The 11183-nt window shown below is 49.1% G+C and overlaps 1 protein-coding gene across 1 annotated transcript in view; it reads right to left on the bottom strand.

Moving 5' to 3' along the window:
* Nucleotides 1-6768: 6768 nt before the first annotated feature.
* The window catches only part of LOC137340149 (monocarboxylate transporter 12-like), an 80928-nt gene continuing 76513 nt past the window's right edge, over nucleotides 6769-11183 (bottom strand). Inside the window, 1 exon segment of the mRNA XM_068002491.1 lies at nucleotides 6769-7597. Within this exon segment, the coding sequence (XP_067858592.1) occupies nucleotides 7401-7597 (197 nt within the window). The 3' untranslated portion in view covers nucleotides 6769-7400.

Raw genomic sequence — 11183 nt, 5'->3', positions numbered from 1 at the left:
TGAAGCTCCCTATTCTTACTGAGAGTTCCTAGACTACGTTTGAGAGCGGTTTGGCAGGTACCGCCTTACTGGTCGGAAAGTTACAACCGTGGTTGAACAACATTCCTGCCAAAAATGGGCAGTCTGCTAGGGCTCCCGCTGGGCATTGAGCACGACTGGGAGCATGCAGAGAGGCCACGCACAGCAGGTCAAGCTGCGAGGAGATGGAGGACAAGGTGGCACAGGGCACTGAGCAGGAGGCCATACCCAATGAGGGCTGGGACCAATTCTTTTACCTCAACATGACCGAGGAGGATTGCATCCGACGCCTGAGGTTCACCAAGGAAGCCGTCACTGAGATCTGTCAACTGGTGCGGCCACAATTGCAGCCTCAGAGCAGGGCGAGGACAGCATTGCCTGTGGCTGTGATGATCACCGTGGCGCTGAATTTCTACGACTCAGGAGCATTTCAGGCCTCTGCTGGCGACGTGTGCAACATCTCGCAGTATGCAGTGCACTGCTGCATAAGGGAGGTCACAGATGCACTGTCCCACATGAGGAACAGGTTCACCACCTTCCCTCTCCACAGAGACAAACAGAACGAGCGAGCACGGGGGTTCGCCTGCATTGCTGGCTTCCCCATGGTGCAGGGTGCCATTGACTGCAAGCATATTGCCCAGCGTGCCCTGCATATGAACTCAGCCGTCTTCGTCAATCGATAGGGCTTCCAATCCCTCAACGTGCAGATGGTGTGCGACCACATGCATTGAATCATGGAGGTCGATGCCCGCTACCCTGGGAGCAGTCATGATGCCTTCGTCATGCGGCAGTCCAACGTGCCAGCTATCTTTCACCCGACTCAGCAAGTCGGCTACTGGACGACAAGGGCTATCCCCTCACACCGTGGCTCATGACACCGGTCAGGAACCCACGCACACGTGCACAGCAGGCCTATAATGAGAGCCATGCTGCCACATGCAACGTCGTGGAGCACACCATAGTCCTCCTCAAACAACACTTCCGCTGCCTGGACCGGTCTGGAAGAGCCCTGCAGTACTCCCCTGAGTGGGTGGGCAGATTCGTGGTGTTATGCTGCACGCTGCACAACCTCGCCATCATGAGGGACCAGCCTTTGCCACCAATGATTGGAGAAGACCCTGAGCCAGAAATGGAGGAGGAGGAGGCTGAGGAGGAAGAGGCAGAGGAGAAGGAGGAGGAAGAGGCTGAGGAGGAGGGGGTGGAGCCGGAAGAGGAAGTGGAGGAAAACGCAAGGGTGCAACAGGAACCACACGCCTTGTCTGCAAGGGCTCTGCGAGCTTACCTGATCCGTGCCCGCTATCTATAATATCAACTACACCCCCGACTCACCAACAGTCCTACACTCCCCACCTTTCCGCTCCCACAAGACAATCAAATTGCCCTCCATCTGATTACACATTGGTGTCCCTCTCAGCTCATTGCATAAATAAAAACCACCACCAAATACAAAATCAAAGTCTCATTTATCAATGAATAAATGAAATTATGCAACAGAACTATTCACCCTTGTACATTCCCTTAGTGCCTTCTGTTCGTGTGCCTTTACCTACGAGGTGCTTCCCCAATGGCTGGAGCATGGATAGTGGGAGGCTGCTGGCCTTCAATGGAGGAGCGTGCAGATGGCCTTGGAGGACGACCTCGAGCAGCTCTGGGCCAGGAGGGCCCGGCTTCAGACTGCACCATCGCAGCATGGGCTGCAGCAGTCTGGCTTCCGATAGGCATCAACAGGGGCAGTGGTGGAGTGGCAGGGGTAGGAGCAGGAAGGCTGTCCTTCTGAAAGAGGAAAGCAGGCCTGACTGCCATGGCACCACTGCCACTCTCCCGGGGTGGCGCCTCAGCAATGCTGGTGATCGGCTGGAGAACGGATTGCTGGAGTACTGTGACACCCTGGAAGCCCCGTTCCACAGTGGTCCCCAGACCCACGACAGCAGCAGTCTGAGCTTCCAAGGCAACAGTGAGACCTTGGATGGCAGATGTTTGTGCTGCAATGGAAGCTGTGACATCAGTCATCAGACGCTACATCATGGTGGGTTCCACAGGTGCACTGATGGAGGTGACCACCCATTCCATGTTGGAAAGGATGGGCTCCAAGATCTGTGCAAAGCCCTGTGCCAAGTTGGAGCTGGACTCCTCCATGCCCCTTCTCATTGTCCGCAGGCTTTCTGGCAGGTTTTCCAGTGCCCCAAGCATTTGTTGGTGTACGCCCATCAGCTGTCTTCTGTAGCCTGGCCCATCGACGTCCTCATCTGACTCCTCTGCAGCAGAACTAGTGAGCGACCTCGTCCTCCGGCGAGCTGGCACCTGTGGTATCCGTTCCCCCCGCCCCGGCTCCTGCGCACTTGTGCTCGGTGTCTCACCACGTGCAGATCCCTCCTCTAACCTAACCTCTAAAGGACGCACAGTGTCAGTCTCTGAGCTGGTGGGAGCAAGTGTCAGATCGAGTGACGGTGTGGCTTCAGTGTCCTCGTCCTCCACCTCCACCTCCACCTCCTCGGACAGTGCCGCCATGTGTTCTTGGGAATCTGCAGTGACAAAGGGAAACAGGTTGAGTTGTGGACCGGGGAAAGGAGTAAGTAAGAGGTGTGTGCTGACAGCATCTGCAGCAGGTGAGTCAGAAACGATTATGGGAGGAGGGAGATGTAGGAAAGGAGAAGGAGCATTAGATATGCAGACACCCCCTTCATCGGGACCTCCAGCGCAGCATGTCTGAAGCCCTTTCTCCTCTAGGGGGGTGAGGACATGTAAACGTGCCTGTCCACCCTCAGGTCCCTCCTGCTGCCGGCTGTTAAGCGCCACCTTCTCCTGCAAAACAGAGGACAGTGTGCCAGTGAGTCTCCTGCAAGGTGTGTGGGTGATGTGGTCGAATAGCTGCCAGTTTGTGTGACCTGTGAGTGGTGGTTGTGTGGCCTGCAAGTGTGTTACTATGTGCGGGTGAGATGCAGCATGCTGAGAGCAGCATTGTGTACAGATGGGCAGTGTTTATTGGTAGGTCTGTGATGGGGAGTGTGATGCGTGGAGCAGTGGTGCAGTTGGTAGGATGTGCCACTTGACACTTGCGTTCACTCACCTTGACCACTCGTGTCAAATCATTGAACTTCTTTCAGCGCTGCACCCACGTGCGTGGTGCAATGCTCCTGGCGTTTACTTCCTGCGCCACAGCCTGCCAATGCCTGCGGAGCTGCAGTCTGGAGGTTCTCCTGCCAACCTGCGGGTACATGTTGGCCCTCCTTCCATCCACTCCTTCCACCAAGGCCTCCAGTGCATTATCGGAGAAACATAGAGCCCTCTCTCCTGCCGGTCCTGCTATTCTCATGGCCATCTTTCCCTCCTCCAAGTAAACTGTGTACCTGCCATTTGAAATGTGCACCTGCACCTTTAAGAGGTGCAGGCTGCTGATGACGTGCGCTGTGCACGCCCCATTTCCAACTTCTTCATTCTCCATGCAGCCTCTCAGCAGCGCGGGTTGCGCTGGCTGCATGGAGATATCATGATAATTAGCAGGCAGCACGAAGTTTACGTGCTGCCTGCATAGGGTCCATCGGGTGTGGGGTACTACCCCCGCCCGAAAACGACCCTTATCGAATTTTTCCCCCCAAATGCCTAGGGTACACTGTAGGGGTGGGGTGGTGAAACCTCAAGTAAGCAAAGTTGAAGCTATAAAAGCCTGGCCCCGACCGGTGAATAAGAATCAAGTCTTTTTGGGGATCGTCGGATACTACTGACTATTTATTCCTTACTTTGCTCCCTGAGCGACCCCCTTATCGATCCAACTAAAGTGAAAGCAACAAACCTGATACAGTGGAACCCTGTGGCAGAGGCTGCTTTCAGGGGCCTGAGCCAAGCACTATGTAATAATCCTGTCCGAACGGTCCCAAACTTTAGTCAAAAGTTCGTTCTGCAGACCGATGCCTCAGAGGTGGGCTTGGGAACTGCACTTTCTCAAATAAATGAGGGAGAGGAAGATCCTACGCTTTACCTTAGCAGAAAATTGTTGCCTAGGGAGCAACGATATGCTACTGTAGAGAAGGAGTGCCTGTCAATTAAATGAAACCAAGACGCTACCTGGTGGGGAGCCAGTTTCTCTTGGTGACCGATCACACGCCTCTCAGGTGGACGTGGACTAACAAAGAAAAGAATGTCCATGTTACCTGGTGTTTTTTGTCTCTCCAGCCCTACTGTTTTGAGTGGCTCATGGGCATGCTGATACCCTCTCCTGAATACACTGCCTCACGCCACAGGCCGCTAGAGCTGATGGCTCTATGCTGGGGGGGGTATAATAAGGTGATTGAGGGCCCGTATGTCAGCTGCAGGCTGATGAGGGTCCTGATATAAGAGTACGGCTATTGCCCCTTTAAGAACCTCGTCTTTAAGGGCTACTGGAGTGGGTGGAGACTTCCCCCAGCCAGGTGAGCACGAAAGGGTGAGGTTCAACAGAAGTAAGTAGAAGCGGGAGAGTCTGAGCAAAGACATTAATAAACTTGCAGAATGGTCATGTAATTGGCAAATGAATTTCAAGATAGACAAGTGTAAGGTGGTGAGTTTTGGTAGGAAGAATAAAGAGGCCACTTACTGCTTGGATAATAAGTCTAAAGGGGGTAGAGGAGCAAAGGGATTGAGGATACAGATACACAAATCACTAGAATTAGCGTCGCTGGTTAAAAAGACCATAAAAAAGCAAACCAAGCCCTGAGGTTCATTACTAAAGGGATAGAATTAAAAAGCAGGTAAGTTATGTTAAACTGGTCTCGAACCTTGGTTAGACCACACTTGGAGCATTGTGCACAGTTCTGGTCTCCATACTATAAAAAGCATAGGGGTATTGAAGAAGGTGCAAAAAGATTCACAAGGATAATACTGGAACTGAGAGGATACACTTATCAGGAAAGGCTGAATAGGCTGGGGCTCTTTTCTCTAGAAAAGAGAGGGCTGAGAGATGACCTGATCAAGGTCTTTAAATAATGAAAGGGTTTGGCAGTGTAGATGTGGAGAAAATGTTTTTACTTGTGGGGGAGTCCAAAACTAAAGATCATAAACATAAGATAGTAACTAATAAATCCAACAGGGAATTGAGGAGAAACTTCTTTACCCAAAGAGTGATACGAATGTGGAACTCGCTACCACAAGAAGTAGTTGAGGCAACGGGCATAGATGCATTTAACGGGAATCTAGATAAGCAAACAAGGGAGAAAGGAATAGAAGGATATGCAGATAGGGTTAGGTGGAGTAAGGAGGGAGGAGGCTCGTGTGGAGAATAAACGCCAGCATTGACAGTTGGGCTGAATGGCCTATTTCTGAGCTGTAGACTTGATGTAACTCGATGTAAAACCTTAATTAGCATATAACAGTGAAAGAATTTTTCTTCAGCTTTACACACTGAGGAAAATAAACCTTATTGTTTTCTAAGTTTAGTTTCACAAGATATGGCAACATGGAAACTGTAAAATTCTCATATGCATAATATTGTATTAAATATATGATTGAAACAAAATAAAAATTGTTGTAATTCAATGATGTTATGCCAGTTCTAAACCATAAGACATTTTACAGGAAATAATTCTTTGGAACACAGTATCAAGCAGTAATTAAAGCACCTTCTGACAGGAAGAGTTACTTGCTGTTGTATACTGCTTTCTTTAAAGGCTCTCTTCTACAGACCAACCGTTTCCCTGCAGACTTGTGTATTGCACAGCAACAAGCTGCACAGTGCATTCCCAAGAATGTGGTCCTGCTACCGACATGTGACTCACACCATGGCGAGTTGCCCATGATTTTGCAATCCCCACTGGCTGCATGAGGCCCCACTGTTGGGGTGGGGATCTCGCAAAACTTACCCTCGTATTCAAAGTGATCAGCTTTCGTGCAGCATTGGTTTCGCTTTGTTTTGCCTTCTGTTAATCCTGAATGTGCAGTGTCCTAGTGGAAAGTAGGGTTGGGAATGGTGTTTACAAAGTATGTCTTTGACACCGATATTAAGGAAGACTAGAACAGTGAGCCACCATTCCCATCCTTATTTACTAGACACACCATTAGGTGGTTCGTTCCTTGAATCTCTTCAACCATATTTCCCCAAAGTGGTCCCTGATGAAGGGAGTGGGGAGGGGGAAAGAGGGGAAAGAGTCACAAGGGAGTAGATTAGTGCTAAAGGATCCTAAGGTAATAACCCAGGTTACATTCAGATTATTATTAGTTAACTAGTAGATATGACACTGGGTGGTGGTCTCACATATGGCTCGCAAGGGTGTGTTCATAGTGTGTTATAAAAACAAATCAAAACTTCAAATGTACAGCAAGTCTGCCAACATCCATGGAGAGTAAAGGTAGGTTAACATTTCGGGTGTAGACCCTTCCTAGTTGTTACTGCAAAAACAGAATAATCATGGACTGACTCAGCCTGAAATGCTTTGGGCTGGGCCGAGAGGTGATAAAATATAAATACAAGTTCTTTCTTTCTTACCGACAGAAAAATGGGAGAATGCTTTGCTTTCTTCATCATTACAAAAGACCACACTGGAGGTGAAATTCTCATCAAGATTCAAAACTACTCTTGGAAACTCCAAAAGGCAGCGTTAAGATCTGTTGTAATAAATCCTCTTGTCATTATAACAGGAATTGCAATGATAACTCCGACTTCCTTAACATAAAGGACCAATATTGTTCCTTCCTTTTTTGTGCTTGTATGATCCCTATCTTAGCCTTAGGAGTCTGAGTACATTACATTTTTCTTGTATTAAATGTAACAAGTTACAGTGCTTACCAAAAGAAAGTGCGAGCAATTTATTGGCCAAACACATAAGTTAATAGCAAGTCAATCCATAGAAAACTACATCATAGGAATAGGAATAGGCCATTCAGCCCCGCGAGCCTGTTCCGCCATTCAATTAGATCATGGCTGATCTGCACCTCAATTCCATTTACCTGCCTTTGTTCCATATCCCTCGATACCCTCACCCAACAAAAATCTATCGATCTCAGTCTTGAAAATTTCAATTGACCCAGCATCCGCATGAGATGTGTGAATTAAAACCAACACTGGGCAGATGTACAATCACTTATAAACCTGGTACATTTATAGGAGTCACATGTCCGCACATGGGTCATTTTTTTTAAAGAGGCACTGTAAGCGACCTGTGGAAATGCAGTTAGCAAGTAGATAGGAATGTGTGGGATGCATGAAGGAGATCAGAAAATTAAAACATAAACTATTATATATATATAAAAAATACTTTGGCATTGAAAGAATTAACAAAATATTTACCGATCTCTGCTCAAGTACAAAGATTGCCCACATTAAAATGTTTCCATGTTTTGAAGACTTTTCTACGTGCCAGCAATTTGATGCTTGTGTTTTTTTTTATGTAACAGTGTTCTACGGACTCTTGTTTTTATATCTGATCATCTGATGCAGTGCGAAACGTTGTAGTGCTAGGATCTGACTGAATGATGGCGGTTTGAACTTCAACGGAATTTCTGCATTTGCTCAGCCGTTCGGCAGAAATCACCAACACAGAGCTGAATAACATGGACAACCCACTGATGAGGAAGGCTGCTGTATAACTTCCTGTTGTATCCACCAACCAACCTGTAAAGAGAAAGAGGATCCTGCTGGAGTGTATTTTTTTTCAATTCAGTGCTTAGCTACAGATGCCCTATTGCAAACATTTAAAAAGAAACATCACTCCCACAAACATGAGCACAATCACATCTTGTGGGCATGGCACATACTTACAAAGTGTGGAGACACCAACAATAACACTAATCACATAACTGGTACAAACCGAGGCAGAAGCTAATTTGGATGTGCAAGTGGACCTTGATAGCAGTTCTGACAGCAATAACCTATTGATTTGTAACATGAGAGGACACCACCCACCAAGTGCATGGTTCATACTCCTGTTCCCCCTTTGCCAGTCACAGCTCAGTTGATAGCACTCTCTCCTCTGAGTCAGAAGGTTGTGGGTTCAAGTCCCACTCCAGAAACTTGAGCACATAATCTAGGCTGACACGCCAATGCAATACTGAGGGAGTGCTGCACTGTCGGAGGTGTCATCGTTTGGATGAGACGTTAAACCGAGGCCCTATCTGCCCTCTCAGGTGGACTTAAAAGATCCCATGGCACTATTTAGAAAGTAGCCATGATGTGGAGATGCTGGTGACGGACTGGGGTTGACAATTGTAAACAATTTTACAACACCAAGTTATAGTCCAACGATTTTTATTTGAAATCTACAAGCTTTCGGAGGCTTCCTCCTTCCTCAGGTAATTGTCAGGAGCTCCTTGAAGCCTACGCATTTATACATCATAGAACAATACATGGTGTTTACAGACTGACCCTGCAACTGCCCGTTGTCAAGGCAATCACCGTGTTCAGACAGAGAGGTGTCACCTACAGAACCCCCGAATATACATTCAACAAAAAAACAAACAGGAAAAAAAACAGAGAGAGAGGCAGAAACATCCGGAAGGCAGAGAAAGCCAGCAAATTACCCATTATATTAAAAACAGATAGCTTTTGTTCGCTGGTGGGGTAACGTGTAGCGTGACATGAACCCAAGATCCCGGTTGAGGCCGTCCTCATGGGTGCGGAACTTGGCTATCAATTTCTGCTCGACGATTTTGCGTTGTCGTGTGTCTCGAAGGCCGCCTTGGAGAACACTTACCCGAAGATCGGTGGCCGAATGTCCCTGACTGCTGAAGTGTTCCCCGACTGGGAGGGAACCCTCCTGTCTGGCGATTGTTGCGCGGTGTCCGTTCATCCGTTGTCGCAGTGTCTGCATGGTCTCGCCAATGTACCATGCTCCGGGGCATCCTTTCCTGCAGCGTATGAGGTAGACAACGTTGGCCGAGTCACAGGAGTATGAACCATGCACCTGGTGGGTGGTGTCCTCTCGTGTGATGGTGGTATCTGTGTCGATGATCTGGCATGTCTTGCAGAGGTTACCGTGGCAGGGTTGTGTGGTGTCGTGGACGCTGTTCTCCTGAAAGCTGGGTAATTTGCTGCGAACGATAGTCTGTTTGAGGTTGGGTGGCTGTTTAAAGGCAAGTAGTGGAGGTGTGGGGATGGCCATAGCGAGGTGTTCGTCGTCATTGATGACATGTTGAAGGCTGCGGAGAACATGGCGTAGTTTCTCCGCTCCGGGGAAGTACTGGACGATGAAGGGTACTCTGTTGGTTGCGTCCCGTGTTAGTCTTCTGAGGAGGTCTATGCGATTTTTCGCTGTGGCCCGTCGGAACTGTCGATCGATGAGTCGAGCGTCATATCCCGTTCTTACCAGGGCGTCTTTCAGAGTCTGTAGGTGTCCATCCCGTTCCTCCTCGTCTGAGCAGACCCTGTGTATTCGCAGGGCCTGCCCATAGGGGATGGCCTCTTTGACGTGGTTAGGGTGGAAGCTGGAAAAGTGGAGCATCGTGAGGTTGAGAAACTCGACATCACCACTAGCATCAACCAAGCTTCCCCTGGTACCACGGTTGCAACCACAGGGAAGTCTATCGTCAATTTGTCCGACCACACCCTTCAACCAGACGAAATCGAAGTTCTCAGCCAAGGGCTCAATTTCTGCCCCACTACCAAAATGGACCCCGTTAGTCTCACGGCGGACACAGAGGAATTCATCAGGAGAATGAGGCTCCGGGAATTCTACCACAAACCCCAAGATTTCAACAGCGAACCCAATGAGACAATCAACGATCTGGAACAGCAGACAGAAGGATCCGCGGTACAGCAACCGAAGAGGAAACAGTCAAACTGGACTCCTCCGGAGGGTCGCTGCCCTCAGCTTGACATGTATGCCCAAGCTGTCAGGAAATGCGTCAATGCCAGATTCATCAGGCGCACTCAGAAGACAGTCCAGAATGTCACCCGAGCACAACGCAACGCCATCAATGCTCTCAAGACCAACCGCAACATCGTCATCAAACCAGCGGACAAAGGAGGAGCCATCGTCATACAGAACAGAACGGATTATTGCAAAGAAGCATACCGACAACTGGACAACCAGGAACACTACAGACGGTTACCCGCAGATCCGACCAAAGAACACACCCACCAGCTCAACAAACTGATCAAGACCTTCGATCCAGACTTTCAAAACATCCTACGCACTCTCATCCCACGTACTCCCCGCGTGGGAGACTTCTACTGCCTCCCAAAGATACACAAAGCCAACACACCCGGACGTCCTATCGTATCAGGCAACGGAACCCTGTGTGAGAACCTCTCTGGATACATCGAGGGCATCCTGAAACCCATCGTACAGGGAACCCCCAGCTTCTGTCGCGACACTACAGACTTCCTACAAAAACTCAGTACCCACGGACCAGTTGAACCAGGAACACTTCTCACCACGATGGACGTCTCGGCACTCTACACCAGTATCCCCCACGATGACGGCATCGCTGCGACAGCATCAATACTCAACACCAACAACAGCCAATCTCCAGACGCCATCCTACAACTCATCCGCTTCATCCTGGATCACAATGTCTTCACCTTCGATAACCAGTTCTTTACCCAAACACATGGAACAGTCACGGGGACCAAATTTGCACCCCAATACGCCAACATTTTCATGCACAAGTTCAAGCAGGACTTCTTCATTGCACAGGACCTCCAACCAACTCTATACACCAGATACATCGACGACATTTTCTTTCTATGGACCCACGGCGAAGAATCACTGAAGAGACTACACGATAACGTCAACAAGTTCCATCCCACCATCAAGCTCACCATGGACTACTCCTCAGAATCAGTTTCTTTCTTGGACACACGAATCTCCATCAAAGACGGGCACCTCAGCACCTCACTCTACCGCAAGCCCACGGACAACCTCACGATGCTCCACTTTTCCAGCTTCCACCCTAACCACGTCAAAGATGCCATCCCCTATGGACAGGCCCTGCGAATACACAGGGTCTGCTCAGACGAGGAGGAACGGGATGGACACCTACAGACTCTGAAAGACGCCCTGGTAAGAACGGGATATGACGCTCGACTCATCGATCGACAGTTCCGACGGGCCACAGCGAAAAATCGCATAGACCTCCTCAAGAGACTAACACGGGACGCAACCAACAGAGTACCCTTCATCGTCCAGTACTTCCCCGGAGCGGAGAAACTACGCCATGTTCTCCGCAGCCTTCAACATGTCATCAATGACGACGAACAC

Source organism: Heptranchias perlo, chromosome 21 (genome assembly GCF_035084215.1).
Source record: "Heptranchias perlo isolate sHepPer1 chromosome 21, sHepPer1.hap1, whole genome shotgun sequence".
Lineage (NCBI taxonomy): Eukaryota > Metazoa > Chordata > Chondrichthyes > Hexanchiformes > Hexanchidae > Heptranchias > Heptranchias perlo.
This window is presented reverse-complemented; position numbering and strand designations above follow the sequence as displayed.